The sequence below is a fragment of the Nyctereutes procyonoides genome, unplaced genomic scaffold, assembly GCF_905146905.1.
Source record: "Nyctereutes procyonoides isolate TBG_1078 unplaced genomic scaffold, NYPRO_anot_genome, whole genome shotgun sequence".
In the NCBI taxonomy this organism is placed as follows: Eukaryota; Metazoa; Chordata; class Mammalia; order Carnivora; family Canidae; genus Nyctereutes; species Nyctereutes procyonoides.
The window spans coordinates 45998739-46026520 of record NW_026575121.1 but is presented as its reverse complement, the minus strand read 5'-3'; the positions used below and the strand labels follow the sequence as shown (position 1 = coordinate 46026520).

Sequence of the window (27782 nt, the reverse complement as noted above, 5' to 3'; positions counted from 1 at the left end):
ATCCTTACAATTTAAGCACTGCGGGCATCTTCAGATTTCTGGTTAGACTTTCCCAGTATTTGGGTATTCAAGGAGCTCTAGGGCCTGTTCCCAATCCTCCTCTCTTCATTGGCCTCAAGAAGCCCCTCCAGATTGGGAATGATTCTTGAGCTACCTTCTTGGTGCCCGCCCCCACTGCTCTGGAGAAGCCCCAGCCTTGCAGGACTCAAACAGTCCACAGAGTGGGAGAGTCAAACCTCATAGCTTTCTCTCTGAACCTCTTCCCTCTGGCAGAGGCCCTTTGAGAAATACATTTATCCTTGTAGTTCCTCTGCCTCTATTCGTTTATTGGGCCAAGTTTTCTAGAAAAGAATCATGCTGGAATTTTGTTTCTCCCTAAAGGAGGAGATAATGTGAAAATTTGACCATGATTATCAAAATAGCCAACTAGGTAAATTAAATGTCCCCTTGACATCTTTTATTTGTTCTATTTTTTAAAAAGGTTTTTATTTATTTGACAGAGAGTGAGGGAGAGAGAGAGAGAGACAACAAGCAGGGGGAGGGAAGAGGGAGAGTGAGAAGCAGGCTCCCATCAGTGCAGGGAGCCTGATGTGGGCAGGGCTCCATCCCAGGACCCCGGGGTTTATGAATTAAGCCGAAGGCAGATGCTTAACCAACTGAGCCACTGAGGCACCTTATTTCTTCCATTTTTGATGGTTCTGTAGCTGAATCTGGAGACACTGATTGTTCTGTGGGATCAGCTGCCCTTCTCATTATGGGCAACATCCTCGACTGATATTGGTGGAATCCCCAGGGTACCTCCCATCTAAATTCAAATAGAGCCCTCTAAACCTCTTCCCATAATGAATCAAAACTCTAAAAATAAGCCTTTCAAGACCCCAAGTTCATAATAGATTACAAAGCCCACAGCCTCTGTATCCCTGCAATAGGCCCTCTAATATGCTGATTTTACTTCTGAGATAACCCAGTGGCTGAGATTGGAGGTTTGTCTGCATTTTCTGAGCAATAAACGACATTATTATCCTTGGCAGTCTGTTTTTCCTGGGCCCCGTGTGCTCCTGACATCCTTTCCCACTGAAAGCAAAGTTTTCATGATTTATAGAGTACACTTTTAATATTCCAGCTGATAAAGATAACCAATATTTTTGCTTCCTTTGGGAAGAACAGAAATACACCTGGACAGTAATACTGTATGGTTTTATAGACAGTTCCTTCTTTTTTTTTTTTTTAATTTACTATTATTTTTTAGTTCCTTCTTTTCACACACCTTAAAAACTGATTGGGTTGATAGAATGTTCTTGGCAGGCTCTACTTTCTTGAAATATGTCGAAGATTTACTTCTGTGCTCCCCTCCTCAAACTTCATCCCAGGAGACAGCATCCACCTGTTAAAGCTTTTGGCTTTAAAGGGACATAAAGTTTCCAAAATAAAATTACAGTTTGTTCAAACTCAGGTTTAATACTTAAGGCATCTGATCTCAGAACAAGGACTATATTTGGATCCAAGTGAACCCCTCATGCTGACAGGTTACCTTTGAATCCTCATGACAGTATATAGAAAACTCTCCTACCCAAAGCCGATTTTTCATGGCTTACTGATAGTTCTCATTTAAAGGATGAAAAGGCTAGGGGTGCCTGGGTGGCTCAGTAGGTTAAGCATCCAACTCTTTTTTTCTTCCTTTAATTTTATTTATTTTCATGAGAGACATAGAGAGGCAGAGGCAGAGGCAGAGGCAGAAGGAGAAACAGGCTCCTTGTAGGGAGCCTGATGCGGGACTCCATCCCAGGACCCTGGGATCAAGCCCTGAACTGAAGGCAGGTGCTCAACTGCTGAGCCAACCAGGCATCCCTAGCATCTGACTCTTGATTTCAGCTCAGGTCATGATCTCAGGGTCATGAGATGGAGCCCCCTCTCAGCTCAGTACTCACTGTGGAACCTGCTTAAGAGTCTACCTCTGAAAAAATAAAAATAAAAAAAAGTTTCCCTCTGTCCCTCCACTGCCCCAGTTTTCCCACACTCTCTCCCTCTCAAAAAAAAAAAAAAAAAAAAAAAAAAGGATGAAAATGCCAATACTGTAATGGCTAGGCGATTGCAATTCCTTTTGAAGCCATTGAAACACCACCTTTCCATTTGGCTACTTCAGCCCAAGAGGTGGAATTATATGCCTTTAATCAGGCTTGTACTTTAGCTGAGACATTTATACAGGTGGTTGATACGCCTTTAGGGGTAGCTCATGACTTTGGGATATTATGGAAACAATGAAGTATCCTTACCTCAGATGGGAAAATATCAAAAATGGCTCCTATGTCCAAAATTTATGTTAGATGCCACACTTTTGGGGCTGCTCTGCTCTTATTAAGGCGTCTGGGCATTCTAGACTCAACTCCCTGAGGTCAAAGGAAGCTATCTCACTTGAATTTCTGTGCAAAACTGTTCTCAGATGCCTGGGTGGCTCAGCGGTTGAGCGTCTGCCTTCAGCTCAGGGCATAATTCTGGGGTTCTGGGATCGAGTCCCACATATGGCTTCTTGCATGGAGCCTGTTTCTCTCTCTGCCTATGTCTCTGCCTCTCTGTGTGTGTCTCTCATGAATAAATAAAATCTTAAAAAACAAACAAAACAAAACAAACCCTGTTCTCAAGGAAACCAGTAGCCAGACTTCTGTCATAGTCTGAAGGGATGTTTTCCCAAATGATAGTTTTGGGAAAAAAATGATAAAATACCCAACAATACCCTTTACCCAAGAGAGGGAAAAAAAAAATTAGAAATCTAATAACTATTGATCTGCTAAAAAGAGAACTCTAGTTGGGCCAAATAACAATCTGTTCTCATCAGAAATTCTAAAATCACCACTACTTAACCACTGTACATGTAGTACGCTATTGGTCTACTGACAAAATGATAGCATCCAAGAACAAATATTCGTGGGGAAATATTAATAAGGTCATAAAAAGTGCCTACCTCACTTGTCCTACCTGTCCAAAGTATGATCCATGGAAACCTGTCCATACAAACTGGTTAGATTCATACAACTTCCCCCTTTCATGGATAAATATGTTTTAGTCAATTGTTTGTGTGTTTTCTCACCAGACCAGATCTTTCTCTTAGAGACAGGTTAATGCTTCTTCTATTAGAAAAGATTATCTCTGCTTGAAGAATCCCTATCAAACTTCATAGTGATCAGCGAACCCATTTCACTGGTCACATGCTTCAACAGGTTTGTGCTGTTTGGCTGGGTTTACACAACTTTCGTTGTGCATATCGTCCTCAATCCTAGGATTAGTCAAACACACTAGCGGCACTATTAAGATTCCACTGGCAAAGGTTGTAGACTGCAAAATACATTGGCCGAAACCATTGCTGTTGGTCCTTCTAAATCTCAGATCTACCCCCCCTTGGGAACTCATAAACTCACCCATTGAGATAGCTATGGAATGTCCAATATACTTGGCCTCTGCTTCCTTTTACCTAAAGTTGATAAAGGAGATATATTTCAAAAGTGTAAGGCCTAATTGCTTCTATTAAAAATAGCCTTTGGTATTTGGTATAGCAATCTTTGGTAGAACAATCTTCACAGTGCACCCCTGGGAAACAGATAACCTTATGCATCATATCTTGTAGCTTGAAGATTTCATTTGTTAAAAGGAATACCTCGAGAGACCCTTCAACTTCACTAGAAAGGTCCCTTTTCAGGAACTGGAACCAACTTTAGTGCTGCCAAACTCCAGGATAGAGACTCTTGAATTCATGTAATACATCTAAAGAGAGTGCCTAATCCTGATTGGATCTGCATCCCACCTGCTGTCCTGAAAGTCAAGATTTACCAGAATTGAGGCAGATGACAACTGACCAGACCACTTCCCCAAGATGTTCAGATCAGGCTTGTATGCTTTTTTCTCATGGTTGCTTCTTTCTCTCTCTCTTGTGGGAACAGAATGCCTCTGTGTGCATTTCCCAAGCCCTTATGAAAGGAAAACCCTTTGATTATGGGGTTTTAGAAACAGACTCCTCATGATCCTGGAAGAAATTAATTTTTCACTTGCTTTTTCTGAAGGGGAAGAAGGTCTAGAGTTCACAAAAATCTTCTTTCTTCTGGACTATTTTTCTTTTTAGAGACTTTATTCATTTATTTTGAGAGAGGGAAAGAGTGTGAGTGAGGTTAGAGGAGGAGGTACAGAGGAAGAGGGAGAGGGAGAATATTTTTTTTAAAAAAGATTTTTATTTGTTTATTAATGATGGAGAGAGAGAAAGAGAGGCAGAGACACAGAGAAAGAAGCAGTCTCCCAGAGAGGAGCCTGATGTGGGACTCGATCCCGACCCCAGGATCATGCCCTGAGCCAAAGGCAGATGCTCAACTGCTGAGCCACCCTGGCATCCTGGAGAGTGAGAATCTTAAGCGGATTCTACACTGAGTATGGGGCCCAACTTGGGACTAGATCTTATGACCCATGAGATCATGACCTGACCCAAATTCAAGAGTCAGATGCTCAACTGACTGAGCCATCCAAACACCCCGCATCTGAACTATTAACTGACTTTGGATTCTTACCCAAATTCATGGTCTCTGAATTTGCAATCTTGCAGGCTATATTATCAATAACATATGAAGTTCCAAACAGTTATTTTGAGATAACAATACTGTTTTGAGACATCTTTGACATTTTAAGACATTCTGCTCTTTTGCAAAAAGTTCATCAGCTGCTGCTTCATATTTATACCTGTAATGTTTCTTTCTAGGTAGACTTGGTTAATTCCTGCAGTGTGTTCTTGCAGTATTCACTGTTTTGCTTTCACAGCTGCTTTAAACAGACTTCCAGAAGGCATACATGACTATGGTTTGCCTTCATAAGGGGAAACTTTCTCCCTTGTCAGATTAAGTGTAAAGAAATATTTCAGTTGGCTACTTTCGGACCTCAAATCCTAATTTAGAACCATCACACAATTTGGAATTATGCTACTTCTTCTGTTTTTATGTGTAATAATTTAAATTTTGTATTTTGTTGCCTATCAAACTTCTTTTTTTAATTTTTTTTTTAATTTATTTATGATAGTCACACACAGAGAGAGAGAGGCAGAGACATAGGCAGAGGGAGAAGCAGGCTCCATGCACCGGGAGCCGGACGTGGGATTCGATCTCGGGTCTCCAGGATCGCGCCCTGGGCTAAAGTCAGGCGCTAAACCGCTGGCGCCACCCAGGGATCCCTCTTTTTTAATTTTTTAAAAATATTTATTTATTTATTCATGAGTGATACACAGAGAGAGGCAGAGACACAGGCAGAGGTAGAAGCAGGCTCCATGCTTGAGGTGGGACTTGATCCTGGGTCTCCAGGATCCTGGGTCTCCAGGATCAGGCCCTGGGTCGAAGGCAGGCTCTAAACCGCTGAGCCACCTGGGCTGCCCAAATAAAATCTTTAGAAACAAACAAACAAACAAACAAACAAACAAAACAATGTTCCCTATAAGGTGATGCTGGCTCAACAGCTCCAACATTTATGACCTTAAGAAGATACAGACTTTAGATGGAAAGTACTGAGATTTTTCTCTCTCCTAACCTTTCTTGTTACTCAAATGTGGCCTTAAGTAACCTCCAACAGCTTTGCGCTTTCCTTCTGTCATAGCATAGGAAAACCAGGAAAGGTCCTTCCTGTCTACTAAGGGACAGAACCACTAAATATAAAGAACTTGAGTATCGATTAGAGAGGCTTTCAAAGAAAGATCTTGGGGACGTCTGGGTGGCTCAGAGGTTGAGCGTCTGCCTTTGACTTAGGGCATGATCCCAGGGTCCTGGGATCGAGTCTCACATCGGGGTCCCCACAGGGAGCCTGTGTCTCTGCCTCTCTCTGTGTCTCTCATGAATAAATAAATTAAATATTTAAGAAAAAAAAAAGGTCTTGATTACAGGGGGGAAATGTGAAAATTGATAGAAGGAACTCTTGTTTAGAATGGAGTTTGGGAGGCTGGCAGGAGTGTTCATGACCTCTCACTCCTTTTCAATGGTAGTCCAAACAGAAGGAGATTCACCTTGCACTGGATACTACTCTAGTACTCCTGCAGGAGGAAGGAAGGCTTTCCTCCTCCCCTGACAACAGCTCAGCCAATGAGAAGCCACTGTATGCAGAACTCCCAGTTCGCACTAACAGACTATTTATTTATTTATTTTAAAAAATATTTTATTATTTATTCATGAGAGACACACACACACAGAGAGAGAGAGGCAGAGACACAGGCAGAGGGAGAAGCAGGCTCCATGCAAGGAGCCCGATGTGGGACCCGATCCCAGGTCTCCAGGATCAGGCCCTGGACTGAAGGTGGCACTAAACCGCTGAGCCACCCGGACTGCCCCCAGACTTTTCATTTATAATAGTCACTCCCAACTGCCTGTTTTCCTCTCTTAAGGAGCGTCTTCTCCTTTGTTTTGGGGACTTGCCTGTGGTTTTGCTGTAGCTTGTGTGTGCTAGATCTCTCTGCTATTCTCCAATAAACAGATTTTTTGCTGGTGAAATAACTGGTAGTTTTGTTTTGAAGGTTAACATTGTACACCAGCTCATATCAATCTACTGATGGAGGCTGCTGGGGGAAGAGAGTGGAGGGACACATGCATTCCTTGGCACTTCAGGCCTACCTCCTACTTAGGCAGAACTGACCCTGGTGATAGGGAAAGCCCCCAGGCAGAGCTGTAGGAAGGCAGGGTCCTGTGAAATGATAATGGCTAGGGCTGATGCCCTGGTGCTGGCAGCATCCAATACACCACCTTTTTTTTTTTTTAACTATTTTTTTTTAAGATTTTATTTATTCATTTATGAGAGACCCAGAGAGGGAGAGAGGCAGAGACACAGACAGAGGGAGGAGCAGGCTCCATGCAAGGAGCCCGGCGTGGGACTCGATCCCGAGACTCCAGGATCACGGCCAGAGCCAAAGGCAGACGCTTAACCGCCTTTTTAAAGGCAGAGTGCAGGGATGCCTGAGTGGCTGGTTGAGCATTTGCCTTTGGGTCAGGGTATGATCCTGTGTCTGGGGATCGAGTCCATATCCAGCTCCCTGTGAGGAGCCTGCTTCTCCCTCTGCCTATGTCTCTGCCTCTCTCTGTATGAGTCTCATGAATAATTAAGTAAAATCTTTAAAAATAAAGTCAGGCTGTAGAACAGTCTTCATTGTGGATGAATACCTTCTCGAGGATCAGGTGCCTGTAATTCTTTTCTGTTCCTACTCACAGCAAAGTTTCTCAAAGGAGTTGTGTGTCACTGTCTCCACACCTTCACATGCCATTCCCTCTCCCAATATGTTTGTATAGGGTTTCTACCTCTCTCTCTTTGAAATGCTGCTTTAAATTTACCAAAATGCCCCACCTTACCCAATCTAGTCATCACTCCTCTGTCTTCAACTTACTAGCCTCTCAAAAGCATGGGCTCCAGCTTTTCCTTCTAGGAACACTCTCCTCACACCTGTGACCATATTTTTGTGTCCCGCTACTTGCCCCCAATCTCCTTGGGTGGGTTCCCTTCCTAGAAGCGTTGAAGGGCCTCAGGGCTCAGGCTTTGACTTCTCTTTCTCTGTTAATTTTTGTTTTGTTCCCATCTTATTTCTTTCACAAACATTCCTTATTTTTTTAAGATTTTATCTATTTATACATGACAGACACAGAGAGAGGCAAAGACAGGCAGAGGGAGAAGCAGGCTCCCTGTAGGGAGCCCGATGTAGGACTCGATCCCAGGACCCTGGGATCATGCCCTGAGTCAAAGGCAGATGCTCAACTGCTGAGCCACCCAGGTATTCTTTTCACAAACATTCTTAAGTAAATCTAGGCAAATGTCAACATTTTATATAATTTGCTTGGGATATATGTATATTTTTAAAGTAAAATTGGGGAAACTTATTTATTTATTTGAGAGAGAGAGAATGCATGAGTGGAGGGGATGGGCAGAGGGAGAGGGAGAAGTAGACTCTCTTGCTGAGCAGGAAGCTGGATATGGAGCTCCATACCAGGACCCTAGGATCATAACCCTAGCTGAAGGCAGACACTCAACCAACTAAGCTGCCAAGGTTCCCCTTGGGGATTTCTTTTTATATTCTTGAAATAGTTCATATTTAAAGAAGAGGAAATATTTACAAATCTTTTTTTTTTAAAGATTTTATTTATTTATTCATGAGAGACAGAGAGAGGTAGAGACACAGGCATATGGAGGAGAAGTAGGCTCCATGAAAGGAGCCCGATGTGGGACTCGATCCCGGAACTTCGGGATCATGACCTGAGCCAAAGGCAGGCACTCAACCACTGAGCCACTCAGGTGCCCCCTTTTACAAATCTTTTAGGAACATTTCTGAAATCATTAGTAAACCAAAGCACATTATGATATTTCCTCCTCCAGCTGTCATTCTTCAGCAATTTCTCTCTTTTTTTTTTTTTTAAAAAGATGTTATTTATTTATTTGGAGGGGGTGCAGAGGGAGAGGGACAAGTAGACTACTTGATGAGTGCAGAGCCCAAGAGAACACAAGGCTAGTTTCAGGATCCTGAGATCATGATCTGAGCCAAAATAGAGTTCGATGTTCAGCCAACTGAACCACCCAGGTGCCCGTCTTAAGACAATTTCAGTCTCACAGAAAACAACTGAGACCATGTTGCCAAAGTTATATGCCCAAAATAGTAATTATTCCTAGAAGAAATCCTTAGATCTTTATGTAAAGCCTATTAAATCTTACCTTAGGGACGCCTCGGTGGCTCAGCGGTTGAGCCTTTGGCTCAGGGAGTGATCCTGGAGCTCTGGGATCGAATCCCACATTGGGCTCCCTGCATGGAGCCTGTTTCTCCCTCTGCCTGTGTCTCTGCCTCTCTCTGTGTCTCTCATGAATAAATAAATAAAACCTTAAAAAAAAGTGGTGAAAATTGAAATATTATTAGGAAAGGGAGAATAAATAAAAATAGAAAACCAGACATGAAACTTTAAAGAGTTAAATGGCTCTTATTAAATATATGTAAGTGAATCCATAAAACTCTATACTTGTGTTTCATTAGGCCCTAAAAATACTGTACCAAATGGCATAATAATATATGCTGGTAATGATACCAAATAATAACATTTGTGGGGCACCTAGGTGGTGGCTTAGTCAATTAAGTCTAAGTCAGAGTCTTGGTTTTGGCTCAGGTCATGATCTCAGGGTCATGAGACTGAGCTCCCAGTCGAGGTTTAATGAAGTCGGCTTGGAACTATCTCTCACTCTCCCTCTGCCCCACTTCCTGCTCTCTAAAATAAATAAATAAAAAAAATTTAAAAATAACATAAAATAAAAAGTAACATTGTCATTTTCTTTTTCATACCTTAAGAATAGAACAGCATCAGGGATGCATTTTAGAAAAATTGCCCATCAAAATTAACATTTTTTTTGTATAATATTAAAGCATAATGGATTTCATTTTTAAAAAGACTTTATTTATTTATTCATGAGAGATACAGAGAGAGGCAGAAACACAGGCAGAGGGAGAAGCAGGCTCCATGCAGGGAGCCCGATGTGGGACTCGATCCCCGGTCTCCAGGATCAGGCCCTGGGCTGAAGGCGGCACTAAACTGCTGAGCCACCCGGGCTGCCCTGGATTTCATTTTTGTTGCTCACATTATATTGAAAACCTTAACGGAAAGATGTGACTCCATGGATAGGAATCACAGATACCGGTGTCAGTAAGCTTTGTGAAGATATGAAGCATACATTTCATTTAGATGCAATTTACTTCTTTTATACATACAGTTTGCCTCAGAGTGCAATTGAAAATAGAATAACCAGGGGCACCTGGGTGGCTCAGTACATTAAGCTTCCAACTTTTTGATTTTTTTTAAAATATTTTATTTATTTATCCATGAGAGACGACAGAGAGAGAGGCAGAGACACAGGCAGAGGGAGAAGCAGGCTCCATTCAGGGAGCCCGATGTGGGACTTGATCCCAGGTCTCCAGGATCAGGCCCCGGGCGGAAGGCGGTGCCAAACCACTGAGCCACCTGGGCTGCCCAAAGCTTCCAACTTTTGATTTCGGCTCAGGTCATGATCTCATGGTTGTGAGATGGAGCCCTATGTGGCTCCTGCTCAGCAGGGAGTCTGCTTGGGATTCTCTCTCTTCTTCTCTCTGTCCTTCCCCCCTCTTTCTCTCAAGTAAATAAAAAGATCTAAGAAAGAAAGAAAGAAAGAAAGAAAGAAAGAAAGAAAGAAAGAAAGAAAGAAAGAAAGAAAGAGAAAGAAGAAGAGAAAGAAAGAAAGAAAGAAAGAAAGAAGAAAGAAGAGAAAAAAGAAAATAGAATAACTACAGAGGATGCGGGAAGTATCTTCTCAGAAAACAAAAAAGAATTCCAAAATTTCTTTATGTACAGAAAGTACTTCAGCTTTTTAAATCCCTGAATATCCTACAATGTATGTGGATATCCAAAATGATTGAATATTAATAATATGTAATGCAAATTAATTTTATTAATGTATTTCTTCAAGTTCTATTTCTCTTAGTTTAACTGAAGCCACATTTAACAAACAAATTTTAATGAAAAAAAAAATGGACCCAGTGATGTAATATGAAAGGAGTGGAAAGGAGATTATGATAACTTTGGTAGTGTTTCATGAATTATTTTTAAAGATTTTATTTATTTATTCATGAGACACACACACACACACACACACGCACACACACAGATATGCAGAGACACAGACAGAGGGAGAAGCAGGCTCCATGCAGGGAGCCTGATGCGGGAGTTGATTCTGGGACTCCAGGATTATGTCCTGGGCCGAAGGCAGGCACTAAACCGCTGAGTCACCCAGGGATCCCCCATAAATTATTTTTCAACAATTGACAGGAGAAAGGCTATATCTGGCATTCTAATTTTCTTTTTTTTTTTTTAAGATCTTATTTATTTATTCATGAGAGACACAGAGAGAGAGGCAGAGACATAGGCAGAAGGAGAAGCAGGTTTCCTGCAGGGAGCACGATGGAGGACTGGATCCTTGAACTCCAGGATCATGCCTTGAGGCCAAGACAGATGCTCAACCACTGAGCTACCCAGGTGCCCCTAACCATTGGTTTATTAAAGGACATCTTGTTTTCCTCCAAGTTTGGGCAATTTTGAATAAAGATTCTATAAGTATTTCAAAGATTTAAAAATTCTCATCCTTCAGAATTAAACATATGCTCACCCAGCATAATTCTAGTATATATCCGAATCAGAATGAAGAGGTACCGCCTTTGGTCCACATTATGATCTCTCCATCTTTGCCTTAATTGTATTATTGCTAGTTAATGTTATCATACTAGTTTTCTCCATATGCCTGCCATTTATTTATTTTGAACAATGCAGGAAAATATAATAAAACACTCAAATGGTTCTACAAACAAGTTCTTTATTTATAGTGCAGAAATGGTTGTCTAATAGAAACTGAACAAGTTGGTAAGCTGGGATGGATGGCAATGTTCTATACTCAGTTGCTGGATAAAATTCTAAATTTGAAATAAGAAAAGTGGTTTTAGGATGTGCCTGGGTGGCTAAATCAGTTAAACATCAGACTCTTAATTTGGTTCAAGTCATGGTCTCAGGGCCATGAGATTGAGCTCCACATCGAGCTCTATGCTCTTTGGGGAGTCTGCTTGAGATTCTTTCCCTCTTCCTCTCCTGTTTACCTGTGCTCTCTCTCTTTTTGTAAAATAAATAAATAAACCTTTAACAAAATAAAAGAAAAATGGCTTTAGGGTAGCAAAGTAAAAGTTGAGGTCCAATAGGACACACAGATGGGTGCTAGAAAGAACCTGCCTGGCTAATTTGATTGAGAAGTAAAGACTTAAGCTGTCTGGCTGTTGAAAAATGAAAAATTGCACACATACACCCCAGTTGGTGAAATATGTAGGAACTTTTGGTCCAGAATTTGGTCTGTTTGGAGAGAGAGAGTTGCAACTCTACTAGGTACTAGCAAGCACATAGTTTGATTCTGAACTTTGCATAGATATGTGACATGGGCTAAATGGGTCCTTATAGGCCTGTTTATCTGAAAAGGTAACATTTCAGACTTTCTTTTCCTTTTTAATACTTTATTTATTTATTTATTCATGAGAGACATAGAGAAAGAGGCAGAAACATAAGAACTCCAGGATCATGCCCTGAACCAAAGGCAGACACTCAACCACTGAGACACCCAGGCATTCCCATATCAGACTTTCTTATTTCTTAGCAAAGCAGCCAGCTTTGGGCTAAAGGTCAGCTGCCCTTTTCACTTGTTTCTTATCCAAAACTACTCCCTTATCTTGTTTCCTCCTTCTTGCAGACTGGGGTCTGTGGTAAAATAAGCATTATCAGGAAAAAACTAGCGAAATACATTGCAGGAAGTTAAGAAAAAAAAAAAAGAAGTCATCTTACTCACTAGAGCTCAGTCATAGTCAAATGTTAGGAATCCAGAAAGAATCTACCATTAAGTCAATAAAAGGTATTAGCTATTTAGCGCTGTAAAAAAGAATACACAAGTCAAACAGCTGGCTGATCCTGAGTCCATAGATGAAGTGAAAGATAGCATGCAGTCACCATGAGTCAGAAGTGAAGGAGGAGAACTGGCAAGCCAAGTGTAACACGCTCTCTGATAGGATCCCTCACCACTTCTCCATTACTTTTACTACTAATCTTAAGATACACCTTTTGAGGGACACCTGGGTGGCTCAGCAATTGGGCACCAGCCTTTGGTCCAGGTTGTGATCCTGGAGTCCCGGGATGGAGTCTCACATCAGTCTCCCTGCATGGAGCCTGCTTCTCTCTCTGCCTATGTCTCTGCCTCTCTCTCTGTGTCTCTCATGGGTAAATAAGTAAAATCTTAAAAAAAAAAAAAAAAAAAAAGATACACCTGTTGTAAGTTCTGCATCTATTCTGGCCAACTGTTCAAACTTGCAATACCATTTTTTCTGTTCCTCTTGCACAATTGTCTCTTCACTTAAACCTTCTATGTTCTTCCTTTAGGTAGATCTGAGTTTCTTTCTTTATTTTTAAAAATATTTTACTTATTTATTTATGAGAAAGAGAGAGAACGAGCCGGAGAGAGGCAGAGGGAGCAGTAGATTCCCGGCTGAGCAGAAAGTCTAATGGGGGCCTCAACGCAGGGCTCCATCCCAGAACCCCAGGATCATGACCTAAGCCAAAGACAGATTCTTAACTGACTTGGGCCACCCAGGCACCCCAAGATTTTAGTTTCTGAACTACATTACTTTTCTTCTCTCTAAAGAATGTCTTTTAACATTTTTTTTTTGCCAGGTAGGTCTAGTAGCAAAAAATTTCCTCCCATTTTTGTTTGTTGGAGAATGTCTTTATTTCTCCTTCACTCCTGAAAGATCACTGCACGAGTTGTGTTTTTTTTTTTTTGTCTTTTCTCACCACTTAAATTTTCACTCTACTGTCTTTGTTTGTGTGGTTTCTGAGAAGTTGGATGTAATTCTCATTTTTGTTTCTTCTATAGGCAAGGCCTTGTTAAAATTTGAGTATTGTGGTATATTTCAAAATAGTTCCTTTTCTCTTCCTCCTGCAGGAAGCCTGCTGGGATTTCTCTCTGATAGTAACCGTAGGAACCTGGTAAAACTCCTGGAAATAAATCTCACAATATTGAGGGAATTCCTCCATGACTGGGTCCCCTTGGACTTTTTAACCTCTAGACTTGTTCACCCAGAGCTGCCAGAAGTTCATCGGCTGCAGTTCAGGTGCCTCCCCACCCTTTCCTGCCAGTGGAGCCTGGGCAAGCAGCATTACCCTGTCTTCCTCTCTACTCTTGGGAGAGGTGGTTTGCTGTGTGTCCTCTCCTTTCTTAAAGATTCAAGAATAGTTCTCTCTCTCATATTTTTATAATGCTACACTCTCTCCCTAAGTTATATAATCTAATGCCACCAGTTTTAAATTTTGGACGTTTTGGTTTTTTGCTCCCCAATTTGCACAAGGCTGGTTCCTTGGTTTTCATGTTTCAGCTCAAGTGTATCCTCTGAGTAATATTCCTAACTGCCCAACGTAAATCAGTTCTCCAGCCATATCCAAACAGTTTTTTTTTCACTTCCTGTTTTCCTTCATAGTCCTCACCGAACCTGAAATTTTGTTCATTTATTTACTTCCTTAGTGTCTTTTATTGTCTACAGTCTATTTCTTACCACTTGACCCTCAGTGCTTTGTGGGGAATCTGATGTATGGTGGGCGTTCAAAAACTACGTGTTTAAAAGTTATTCATGATTGATAGATAGATTGGTTTTAAATATTTATTTATTTATTGGGGGCCGGGCAGAAACTGAGGGAATGAGAGGCTCTCAAGCAGACTGGAGACCCTGTAATCATGACCTCAGCCAAAACCAAGAGTCAGATGCTTAACCAACTGAGCCACCCGGGTACCCCTAAATGGGGTATTTCATTAAAAAAACAAAAAACAAAAAACTTTGCTAGTTTTTTTTTTTTTAATTTTTATTTGTTTATGATAGTCACACACACAGAGAGAGAGAGAGGCAGAGACACAGGCAGAGGGAGAAGCAGGCTCCATGCACCGGGAGCCCGACGTGGGATTCGATCCCGGGTCTCCAGGATCGTGCCCTGGGCCAAAGGCAGGCGCCAAACCGCTGCGCCACCCAGGGATTCCTTTTGCTAGTTTTATAGGTGAGAACAGATATATTTATATGTTTATGTTTATTATTTATATTATTTTACTGTGGTTTCTTTTTTATCTATTCTTTTTCTAGATTGCAAGCCTGCTGGAAGTAGAGATTTCATCTTTCCAGGTGTATCTTTTTTTCTGGAGACATCAAGTTTGGCAGTTTCTGGACGACTCATCTCAGTAATGGGTTGGTTTTACAAAAGACTAGAAGCAAAATAAACTTCCAATATTATCATATCTTCAAGAATGACCAAGTAAAATGTGTTAACCCAAACAGTCTTTGTGAGCTGTTTTGTTTAACTCTTTACATCAGTGGTACTTTGATAGTTTCATAATGTAGACATGACTAAGATCCAATGGCAAGTGGTACAAGTATTTTATTACTATTTTTAAAAAATATATTTTATTTACTTATTTGAGAGAGAGAGAGAGAGAGAGAGAGTGAGAGAGAAAGCACAAGAGCAGGAGCAGAGGGAGAGGGAGAAGCAGACTCCCTGCTGAGCAGAGAACCCAATGTGGGGCTCAATCCCAGGATCCTGAGATCTTGTCCTGAGCCAAAGGCAGACTGAGCCACCCAAATGCCCTGAGTATTTCATTCCTATTAAGAAAGTTCTGGAATCTACGGATGACTTCTTTTTACGAACTAGAGCACATTCAACGTAATTTGTGTAATAACATGAATCTTACTCATTTGCTTTCTGAGTGGGAGAAGTGAGTGGTGAGTGGTGTTAGAGCCTAACCTTTGGTTACAGCAATGCTGTCCACAGAAATATACAGTGAGCTACAGCTGTCATTTTAAGTTTTGTAGTAGACACTTTATTTTTTAATTTTTTTAAAGGATTTTATTTATGTATTCATGAGAGAGACAGAGAGACAGGCAGAGACACAGGCAGAGGGAGAAGCAGGCTCCATGCCCGGAGTGGGATTTGATCCTGGGACTCCGGGATCACGCATTGAGGCAAAGGCAGATGCTCAACCGCTCTGAACCACTCACATGTCCCATATAGTAGCCACTTTAAAAAGTAAAAAGGGGGAAGCCTGGGTGGCTCAGTGGTTGAGTGCCTGCCTTGGGCTCAGGGCATGATCCTGGAATCCTGGAATCAAGTCACACATCGGGCTTCCTGCGTGGAGCCTGCTTCTCCCTCTGCCTATGTCTCTGTCTCTCTTTCTGTGTGTCTCTCATTAATAAATAAATAAAAATATTTTTTAAAAAAGTAAAAAGGACTGAGTGAAATTGAAATAATTTTTAGAGATTGTCACTTATTTGAGATAGCAAGAGAGAGCAGGAGCAGGTCAGGGAGGGGCAAAGGGAGAGGGAGAAGCAGACTTCCAGCTGATAAGAGAACCTGATGTGGGACTCAATCCCCAGACCTTGGGACCATGACTTGAGCCAAAGACAAACAGTTAACCTACTGAGTCACCCAGCTGCCCTAGCAAGGTATTTTTAAACCAGTGTGTCCAAAATACTATTGATGAGAGAGCAGAAGGCTAGCTAAGGACCCAGCACAAGGTGACTCAAGCAATCCACCCCCTCCAACTCCTGGGTGGACTCTCTTAACGTTAATACCTTACTAGAGGGAAAAACAAGCTTAGCTTGATAATAGCAAGGCCTTCAGGATCCTGAGGGTCTTCTTTAGCATGTGAAGGTCCTTTTGGAAACCTCCCTTTTTCCTTCTCTCTCCCAATCCCACAGTATATAATCAATTGCTCCTCACAACCGAGGGCAGTTCTTTCTGCCCTTGGGTCCTGTCCCCATACTTTAATAAAATCACCTTTTTGCACCAAAGACATCTCAAGAATTCTTTCTTGGCCGTGGGCCCTGGGTCTCATCTACATTCAAAACTACATCCTTATCATTTCAATATGTAATAAATGTAAAAAGTCATTAATGAGACATGAAAAAAAATTTTGGGGGGTGCCTGGGTGGCTCAGTGACTTAGGCATCTGCCTTGGCTCAGGTCAGGGTCCCAGGGTCCTGTGATCAAGCCCTGCATTCGGCTATCTGCTCAGTGGTCAGTTTGCTTCTTCTCCCTCTATGATCTCTCTTGCTTTCGCTCTTCCTCAAATAAATAAATAAAATCTTTAAAAAAATGTTTTTGTGTTGTCTTTGAAATATATTGCGTATTTTTCCACTTATGGCATATCTCAATTTGGATCACATGCATTTTTTTTAAGGTTTTATTTGTTTATTCATGAGAGACATAGGGAGGCAGAGACATAGGTAGAGGAAGAAGCAGGCTCCCTGTAGGGAGCTTTATGTGGGACTCAATCCCTGGACCCCGGGATCATGACCTGAGCCAAAGGCAGATGTTCAACCACTGAACCACCCAGGCATCCCTGGATCACATGGCATTTAAGTCTCCAAAAGCCTCGTGTGAATAGTGCTGCTCTATTGGACAACCCAGGGTTTATAGTATTTGTTAGGACTTCCATGGGTGCAAGGCAATGGATACATTTTTCAGCCATTGGAAGGGTATTTCTGTAGGTTTCCATAGTAGCAAATCTGAGTAAGGATTTGAACGGGTTTGTTGCCATTTATTTTGGAGGTCATCCTAGGAAAACATTTGTAGAGAGTGGGGGAGTGAGAGAAAGGAATGAGGCCAACAGGGAGTTGCTGCTTGGGCAGCTGTGCTCCATCCTGCTGGGCAGCAATGAAGAATTATTTAAACTCTCAGACTAGGAGACTGTGTCATTCCTCTACCAGCTCCCCGTCATTGGCTGAGGGTGATTACAGGGTTTTGGCTTGCCTTGCACATGGGCCCAATGTGCTTGCATAGCCAGAAAAAGACCTTAAGCAGAGAGTAAGCTGCCTTAGACCTGGAGATGAGCACAGAGGATATGAAGTGGAGAGTGTGGCTCCTTCTATAGCAATAGGGATCCTATTAACTTTAGGAAGCCTAGAATTTGATACCACCAAGACTGTCCTTAGTATTACTCATGTTGTTCTTATGAATTCCTACTGCCTGGAATAGTTCTTGGCACACAGTAAGTGTTTAATAAATACTTGTTGACTGTATGACTTTCTTTTGGGTAACTGCTTTATTCTTTTGGGCCTTTCCATGTACATGGGAGACATGGCTACCAGTAGTTATGAGTCAATCTTTTTAATTCTCTGATCAGAAAGGAAAGTGAGGTTTTCTCTTTATAGCTCCAGGAAGAGAGAGAGAGAAGAGAGAGAGAGAGAGAGAGAGAGAGAGAGAGAGAGAAAGCCAGTTGGCTGGTTTGGGATGTGAGCTTGTTTCTGGGCCCATCCCTTTGGCCATGGCATTGGCATATTATGATTGCCTAGATTTGAATTGGGTGTCCAACCCTGAGGTTATGGAGTCTTACTAGAAGGGGGACTGAGGGAATCCCCAGGTGGCTCAGTGATTTAGCGCCTGCCTTTAGCTCAGGGTGTGATACTGGAGTCCCGGGATCAAGTCCCGCATTGGGCTCCCTGCATGGAGCCTGCTTCTCCCTCTGCCTATGTCTCTGCCTCTCTCTCTCTGTGTGTCCCTCATGAATAAATAAATTAAATATTAAAAAAAAAGAAGGTGGACTGATGGAACAATTGTGCTCAACTGTGCCTACTCATTGGAATATGTTTATTTTTTTATTTTATTTTATTTTTTTTTTAATTTTTTATTTATTTATGATAGTCACATAGAATGAGAGAGAGAGAGGCAGAGACACAGGTAGAGGGAGAAGCAGGCTCCATGCACCGGGAGCCCGACGTGGGATTCGATCCCGGGTCTCCAGGATCGCGCCCTGGGCTAAAGGCAGGCGCTAAACCGCTGCGCCACCCAGGGATCCCTAGAATATGTTTAAATTGTGAATGCCATTTGTCCCATATTTCTTGGGAGAAAAATATTTGAAGAGCAGCACTGGTTCAGTTGAGCCATTTTAATACTGCATTATTAGCTCTTCTATCTACTGCAGATTTAACACTGGATGCTTTGGATATTTGAGAGGCATCCTGAGGACCATCTAGTAATTTATAGTTTGTAAGGGCACAAATTTGCATCATGTCTCTGAGGTTTGGAAATAAATCGTCAAGTATAAGAAGATGAAATCTCTCCTTCAATGTTTGCTCTTCCTCCTCACTAGTCAATGCCTGATTTCCTTTATTCAGCAAAATATTTTCAATGTTCATATTATGGCATGCATCAATATTCCTTTTAATAAAATTCTAAATAATATTCCATTATATATAATACCATATTTTATTTATCCACTCATCAGTGGTGAGTTAATGGACATTTGATTCTCACGCCCTCCCACCCCAATATACATTTTTTGGCTTTTATGAATAGTACTGCTATGGAATTAAAAAAAAATTTTTTTTTATTTGTTCATGAGAAACAGAGAGAGAGAGGCAGACATAGGCAGAGGAAGAAGCAGGCTCCATGCAGGAAGCCCCATGTGGAACTTGATCCTGAGACTCCAGGATCACGCCCTGAGCCAAAGGCAGACGCTCAGCTATGGAGCCACCCAGGCATCCCTGCTATGGCATTTGTATCTAAGTTTTTGTGTGGACATATGTTTTCATTTATCGTGGGTAGATTGTGTTGGGGTACATCATCAAAAAGACATGACTGCCAGTTGACCTGTGAGCAGCACCCTAGGAATCAGAGTCTTCTCACCCCCTTTCCTGTCCTTGAAATGTGGGCTCCACTTGATTTTCCCACTCACAGAGGCTACTCCAAGGATAGCCTTGAGATAATGATGCAGTGTTGGGAGAAACTGCATGTTTCTGCGACTGAACTTAGTTTTTATTCGTGGGTGTGGGGAACCATTTGTCTTGCTGCTGCCCAAGAGGAGCCTTGTATCTAAGTTATCTTTGCTACTAACACTGGTGCCTTCCAACTGGAATGATCTGCCTCTTTCTTGGGTGTCTCCTTGTCCATTAAGCACTGGGGCCAGTTTCAGATCACACCAGAGAAGCTCTTGGGATGGTTCCAAACCAACGGTATGAGGAATAGAATTCCTGGGTAATGTAATTTTACAGTTGTACCATTTTGCATCCCCCACCAGCAATATGAGTGTTTCTTTCTCTTTCTTTCTTTCTTTCTTTCTTTTTCTTTCTTTCTTTCTTTCTTTCTTTCTTTCTTTCTTTCTTTCTTTCTTTCTTTCTTTCTTTCTTTCTTTTTCTTCCTTTTTTTTTTTAAGATTTTATTTATCCATTTATGAGAGACACAGAAAGAGGCAGAGTCAGAGGCAGAGGGAGAAGTAGGCTCCTCGAGGGAGCCCGATGTGGGACTCCATCCCAGGACCCCAGGATCATGACCGGAGCAGAAAGCAGATGCTCAACCACAATCATTGAGCCACCCAGGCCTCCCATAAATAAAATCTTAAAAAAAAAAAAAAAAAAAAGCAAAAAAACCTGAGACCACGTCTCAGTTTTAATTGGACATTAAGGGAACGCGAGTATTTTTTTTTTAAATATTTTATTTATTTATTCATGACAGACACACACACACACACAGAGAGAGAGAGAGAGAGAGAGGCAGAGACACAGGCAGGGGGAGAAGCAGGCTCCATGCAGGGAGCCTGATGTGGGACTCGATCCCTGGTCTCCAGGATCACACTCTGGGCTGAAGGCAGCACTAAACCCCTGGGCCACCGGAACTGCCCAGGAAATGCGAGTATTTTAATTGTAACTCTGCCAATATCTTTATCTAGAGGCTCTTTGCCATTTTTGTCTTTTATGAAATTTTTGTTGCCAAGAAAGGCAGGACTACATTTTTTTCTTTCAGATGGAGTTGGTGTAGTGCATTCTTGGTTATCAAAATACTCATTGTTTGAGGACTTTGAAATGGTAAATATTCATGGTGCGTAAAAAAGTGTGACACATAACTGTATGATCTAAATTACATTAAAATGCTTACTTGTATAGGGGTGCTTGGGTGGCTCAGTTGGTTGAGTGTCTGCCTTTGGCTCAGGTCATGATCCCAGTCCTGGGATGGCTCTCAGAGCCCTCTGTTGGGCTCCAGGTTCAGTGGGTAGTCTGTTTCTCCCTCCCTCTGTTCTTGCTCTCTTTCCCTCCTTCTCAAAAAAATTAATAAAATCTTAAAAAAAAGTAAAAAAAAATGCTTACTGTGTAGATACACATATGGGACCTAGGACTCAACTGTGAACTGTGTTATGGGTAACTTTGTTCTTTGTTTCCTGTGTTTTTAAGTTTACCTTTATGCACATGTTAACTTTTGAAAAATAAATTTTTTAAAAAATCTAGCCCCCCCAGCAAAGAAAACCCTTTTGTCTGTTGCCTTATGTTTTATGAAGTATACTTAAGAGTTGTGAGACTCACAATAACTTTGTAGGAAGAGTGGGGAATTTGATTCCTGTTTTAGACCTGAGAAGAATAAGGGTCAGGAAGTTTAGGTAATGAGTGAAAAATCAAGATCCTTTGTTCCCTGGTTTCAAGTCCAATCTTCTCTCTAGAAGTCAACACTGGCTTTCAGTAAATCTCCTAAATACTCCTGTTCATGTAGGAAATAATGATAAAAGGTTTCAAAAGATCTTTGTTAAAAAAAAAGACTCAACAGAAGCTGAAGGGATTGCGTGTTTTTGGCAGTTTGGAACTTGAGAGTTGCAGGGGCTGGAGAGAGGGGTCTGGGGCAGGGTGATGGAGGAAGCCATTAGACTTCTAACTTTAGCAAGTACAATCTTCATTAAAAATTTTTTTTTAAAGATTTATTTATTTTAGAGAGAGAAAGATCATGAGCGGGAAGGGCAGAAAGAGAGACAATCTCAACCTGGCCTCACGTGGAGTGCAGAGCCCACCTAGGGGCTCCATCTCACAACTCTTGAGATCAGGGCCTGTATAGTCTGAGTCTTAACTAATCCAGGTGCCCTGAGGTCTTCACCTTAGACTTAGACCTGGTAACTGAGCATTTACTGGGCTGGAAAATTCAGGGAGTTTCAAAGAGAACTGTAATCAGGGGCAAGCTGATTATTTAGATTTATAGATTGCATTATCCAAGAAAGAGCTAACACAGAAAGGAAGTGAATAATCATAGTTTTCTTAGAATATTCAGACATAATTGTCTTCCTTTTTGAAATAGAAATTCTTAAACATACATGAAATATCAAGAGTATTTTAAATCCCCATCACCCATCAATTAAAAATTATCAATATTTTGCCATTCTTACACATTTGACTTATAAAAAATATTTGAATATAGTAAGGGTTTCTTTAAAAGCAATTCACCCCCCCTTTCACCACTTTACCGAGGTATAACTGAAGATCAAAGAGTGTATATATTTAAGTTGTGCAAACTGATGGCTTGTTATACATCTACACAATGAAATATATTTTTTAAAGATTTTATTAACTTATTCATGAGAGACAGAGAGAGAGAGGCAGAGACATAGGCAGAGGGAGAAGCAGGTTTCTGACTGCTGGGAGCTGGATGCAGGACTCTATCCCAGGACCCCGGGATCAGGACCTGAGCGGAAGGCAAAAGCTCAACCACTGAGCCATCCAGGTGCCCCTTACATTATGAAATATTTACAACCAAGCCAATCAACATTATCTATTACTTCACATCTTAACCATTTTCCTAAGTTGAGAAAACACTAGATTTACTCTCTCAGCAAATTTCAAGTATATAACATAGTACTGCCAATGAGTCACATTGCTGAATACCAGTCCAGCATTTATTCATCTTGCACAACTGAAATTAGAAGCCATTTTTTAATTCAAGTGTAATTAACACATGGTGTTGTATTAGTTTCAGGTGGACAATATAATGATTCAACAATTCTATACATTACTCGGTATGCAGCATGGTAAGTGGACTCTTAATTCCCATCATCCAATTTCACTCATCCCTCACCTACCTCCCCTTTGGTAACCAAAAAGCCATTATTAATAACACCATTTTGGCCAAGGTAAATGGGAAATGATCTTGGGGCACCTGGCTGGCTGTCAGTAGAGCATGCAACTCTTTATTTTTTTTTTTTATTTTTTTTGAGCATGCAACTCTTGATCTCTTGTGGTGCGTTTGAGCTCCACCTTGGGGGTATTCACTTAACTAAAAAAAAAAAAAAGAAAAGAAAAGAAAAAGAAAAGAAAAGAAAAGAAAAGAAAAGAAAAACCACGTGATCTTGGGGCACCTGCCTTTGGCTCAGGGCATGACCTCCGGTCCTGGGATCCAGTCCAGCATCTGGCTCTCCGCAGGGAGCCTGCTTCTCCCTCAGCCTGTGTCTCTGCCTCTCTCTCTCTCTCACGAATAAATAAAATCTTTAAAAAGAAAAAAAAAAAGTGATCTTGCTGTAAGTACTATGAACTGTCCTTTGTATTTTTTTCTTCATTCAGTGTTGAAGGGAAGAGAATTTGCTTAGCACTGGTAGGATGGCCACCCAACAACTGAAGACTTCGAGTGGGAATCCGAGATTTTGTTTATTTTTTTTTTTAAATGAAGTTTTATTTTTTTTAATTTTTATTTATTCATGATAGTCACAGAGAGAGAGAGAGAGAGAGAGAGAGGTGCAGAGACACAGGCAGAGGGAGAAGCAGGCTCCATGCACCGGGAGCCCGACGTGGGATTTGATCCCGGGTCTCTAGGATCGCGCCCTGGGCCAAAGGCAGGCGCCAAACCGCTGCGCCACCCAGGGATCCCTGAGATTTTGTTTATTCAGTCCTGCAATCATTGGTTCATCCAACCAGCCACTTTCATGTGCACTGACCATCACCAGTGGGGGACAGACCATGCTGGACTCTTGAGTTCAAATCAAGTTTCATCATTTACTGACTCTAAGATAATGGGCAAGTTCAGTCATTCAGCCTTCATCTTTCTCATCTGGAAAAGAGGAATCATAACATCTTCCGGACTCGGGCCTCGTTAGGGCTAGAGGTGCGCAAGGTCCCCGGCAGGGCACATCACCGGTACTCTGTGACTTATGTTCTGTCGGCCGTTTTCATTCTGCCTTCAGGTGAGGGCACGAGGAAAGAGCTCCTGAGGCGGGCTCTCTTTCCATAGCTCCCCTTCCCAGTCTCGGAGGCTGGCAAAAGGGTGGCGAGAGCTGCTCTGTGCAATGCAACCTGGGAGATGCAAAAGGCCTGCGGCCAGGGAGCGCGTGCATTCGTCTTCCCAAATCAGAGGAGTCCTTTCAGTCCCCTGTTACCTCTACAAAGAGCTGCGCCAACTCCTGCTGCTGTCCGAGGTCAAGCGTTTGGCTCGCGCCTCAGCGAACCTCACGGTCTGGACCCCGGTCTGGTCCTGATGAGGGCAGCCGGCCCAGGAGGTGCGCTAACGCCGCGGGCCGCCCTCCCACGTGTTCTGAGAGCTGCCCCCGAGGGGGCGTTTCCGAGCCGGCGGTTGGGCCGAGCCGGCGCCTCCCCCCGGCACCGCCGCTGCGGGCTGGGGCTCGCAGCGCCAACTTCTGCAAAGTCTGCAGCCAGGTGAGAACACGTGTGCGCCTCCGCGCCCGGCCCGCGGGCCTCGAGCTCGGCCGACTCGCCTCCGACCTCCGCGGGCTGCGGGCAGAGTGGTGGCCGCCGGTCCGGCCCGGTCCGGCCCGCGCGAGGCCGTCGCTCCCGGCCCCCGGCCCCGCCCCGGCTCCCGGCCCCCGGCTCCCGGCCCCCGCCGCCGCCGCCGCCGCGAGGCCCGGGGGGCGGGGACGGGGACGGGGCGGGCCCGTCGGCGCTCAGCTCCCGGAAACGGGTGGTTCCCGGGCTCCCGCCGCGAGGACCGGCGCGCCGCCCGAGCTCCAGCATCCCCGAGCAGGCGACCCCGGCGCCAAGATGCTGCCAGTGTACCCGGAGGTGAAGCCCAACCCGCTGCAGGACGCCAACCTCTGCTCGCGCCTGCTGTTCTGGTGAGCGACCTCCCGCCGCCGCCGCCGCCGCCGCCGGCTCCCGGGGCGGGAGGGCAGAGGGTCGTGGCGGGGAAGCGCTCGCCGCGGGCGCCGGGGGCGCGGCTTCTCGCCGCCCGTGGGCCTCCCCGCGTCGGCCGCGGGGCCGCGTCTGCTTCCCGGCGCGCAGGGTGGGCGGGAGCAGGGCCGGGTGGCGGGGGCTCCCTGCCGAGACGCTCGCGGCCGCGCCGGCCTCTGGAGCCTGGTGGGGGGGGAGGAGGAGGAGGAGGAGGAGCAGCAGCAGCAGCAGCTGGAGCCCGGGCAGCGGGGGCAGCGGGGGCAGCGGGGGCAGCGGGGAACCGAGCTGCCCGGGGAGAGCGGCTGCCCACGGGCAGGGAGACCTGATGGGAGCCCCCTTCCACCTATAGTCGGCTTCCCCGGCGCGGCTCAGGGATTCGCCCTTCGAAACTAAAGCGGCACCTTTGTCTTCCTAAGCAAGCCGCTCGGGAACAGCTTCCCTTACCGGAGCCAACCCTGGACCATTGCCATCCCCCGCAGCGCCCCCACCTCTTCCGATAGCCCTTCCGTGACCCCGAGCTGCGGCCACACCGGGCTCCCCGGGCTCCCCGGCTCCCGTGTGTGTGGGACCGAGTCTCCCTGATGACCGTCCGCGTGCGTCTCACACTTTGTGTTCTGGTATCCAGTCGGGGCGACTTTCGTGTGCTTAAAAAGTCCTTTGTTTTCTATTTAATGAATGGGAACACTTCTCTCACATTTTGCTTTGGTCTGGGACATACATAACGACGGTGGAGTATGTTTTTGCACTGACCCTTTCGCAGCTATTTCCATTTCCACCTTGGAGGACCGCCCTGGAGATGGGGTCCTTGAAGCCTGTGGGGTGCTTCCCCGATGTCTACCCCTTAGAGAGCAGTGACCCAAGCTGTTAACGCAGGTGGTTTTGTCCAGGAGTCCTAGGGCCCTACAATCACTGGAGGGCCCCTGAGCTGGGAGAAAACAAACAGGTGAAAAGTGGCTTGGGAGATAGAGCTGGCAGCTGGTTTTCCATGTGGTACCTGGGACTCCTAGGTGGGCCGGAGCCTGTGGGGTTTAATTATACTTGTTTGATTATTAGATCTTTTGTTTCTTGACCCTAAACTAACTCCAAGGCTTTAATCGTGCCTACATTCTGATATTTACACTTTTTATAGAAAGCCTTCGAGATCCCGAGGGGATGACTGCTCTCTTAGGCTTGTTTTGATTGTGGTGTATTTGGTAAGTGTGGGGACATCTCTTGGCCGTTTGGCCCCTCTCAAAGAAGAATATGGGTAGAAGAAGGAATTTGGGTGTGGTTATCATAAATAATAATGAAGTAGGCAAATGTCTCCTTCTGGCAGGACGAGAAACTCTGTAAGCACTTTATTTTTTTCATTTCAGAGAGAAAGCAAAGCGCACAAGCATGGGGGGTGGGGGCGAGGGAGAAGCAGACTCCTTGCTGAGCGGAGAGCCTGATGTGGGGCTCCATCCCAGGACCCTGGGATCATGACCTCAGCTGAAGGCAGACACCTAACTGATTGAGCCACCTAGGCACCCCAAGGAAGCATTTTCTACTTACAGATTTTTCACAATACATGTGCATGAAAATGGGAAGGTGAGGACTTTTGACTGATGACTTTGGTAGGCACTCATATGCAGTTTCCCTGCTGTGGGGAAAGATCGTTTATCCCTGTTTGCCCCTGATGGTACTGAAGCAGAGGCAAGTTAAGTGGCCTGGGATCACCGAGCTGTGTATCGGTAGAACAGGATCCCAAACCAGGCAGTCTGGCTCCTGAACCTGTGTTTGCAGCTGCTGTACTGAGCTGCTCCTTTTGGGATACTTGATCTTAAATGCATGGAGAAGGCTATTCTAAACATAGCTTTTTTTTTTTTTTTAATTTTATTTATTCGTGAGGGACACACAGAGAGAGGCAGAGACACAGGCAGAGGGAGAAGCAGGCTCCCTGAAGGAAGCCCGATTGGGACTCGATCCCCCAATCTGGGATCAGGCCCTGAGCCAAAGGCAGGTGGTCAACCGCTGAGCCACCCAGGCGTCCCAATAGGTTTGTACTTGTAGGCCGGACTTTTCTTAAAAGTTGGTGCCGATGGAGGTGAGGTGTGCACATAAAACCTATTAGCATGCTTTAGGGCAGCTTTCCTCAAAGCATCGCTCTCACACCTTCATCGCCACCACCTGGGAGCTTGTTAGAAATGCACATTCTCTGGCACCCATTCCAGACCAATTCTGTTATTGGAAACTGGAAGGTGGGCTTAAATCGGTGCTCCAGGTGATACTGATGGAAGGTTGAGCCTGGCTCACTGCTTTAAGCCTCTGTCTCCATTGGCATTGTACTCCTTTTTTTTTTTTTTTTTTAAAGATTTTATTTATTCATTCATGAGAGAAACAGAGAGGCAGAGACAGGCAGAGGGAGAAGCAGGCTCCATGCAGGGAACCCGATGTGGGACTCCATCCTGAGTCTCCGGGATCACTCCCTGGGCCGAAGGTGGCGCTAAACCCCTGAGCCACCCGGGCTACTCTGTTAATCCATTTTAAAAAAAAGATTTTTGTATGTTCATGAGAGACACAGAGGCAGAGACACAGGCAGAGGGAGAAGCAGGCTCTCTGCAGGGAGCCCGTTGTGGGACTCGATCCCAGGACCCCCAGGATCACACCCTGAGCCAAAGGCAGATGCTCAACTACTGAGCCACCCAGGCATCCCGAATATAGTTTATTTCTAATTTTTTTTTTTAAGATTTTATTTATTCATTCATGAGAGACACAGAGAGAGGCAGAGACACAGGCAGAGGGAGAAGCAGGCTCCATGCAGGAAGCCTGACGCGGGACTCGAGGATCATGCCCTGGCTGGAAAGCTGGCTCTAAACCGCTGAGCCACCCAAGGATCCTAGTTTATTTCTAATTATGGTGTAATGCATATCCATGTCCATATATTTTTCTCTATTTCCAGAAGTGGAATAACTGGTGAACGGCAAAACTATTTTGGACCAACTGACCCTCTAGCGATTTGTGTGCATATTTCTTTGTCAATTTTAAGTATCTGATTTTTTTTTCTAAAGTCAAAGATTAAAAATATCAAGGTTTTGAATTTATTTGATTTATAGAAAAGGAGCTTTTTTTTTTTTTTTTGGTATCTTTGAATTGTGTATTAGATTTTTTTCCTATGAGGCTCTCTTCTCTTTCTCTATTTAACAGTCTGTTTACATGAAAGAGAATGAGAGAACACAAATGGAGAGCAGCGGACACCCTGCAGAGCTTGGAGCCTGATGTGGGGCTCCATCTTAGGACCCTGAGATCATGACCTAAGCTAAAGGCAGACACCTAACTGGCT

The 27782-nt window shown here is 43.8% G+C and overlaps 1 protein-coding gene across 2 annotated transcripts in view; it reads left to right on the top strand.

Annotated features, from left to right (window-relative positions):
• The first annotated feature begins 24282 nt into the window (after positions 1 to 24282).
• The window catches only part of ABCC4 (ATP binding cassette subfamily C member 4), a 247650-nt gene continuing 244150 nt past the window's right edge, over positions 24283 to 27782 (top strand). For both annotated transcript variants that reach the window (XM_055336187.1, XM_055336190.1), the window contains exon 1: positions 24283 to 24426. In XM_055336187.1, coding sequence (XP_055192162.1) covers positions 24353 to 24426 — 74 coding nt within the window. In that variant the 5' untranslated portion in view covers positions 24283 to 24352. The remainder of the gene's footprint in view (positions 24427 to 27782) is intronic.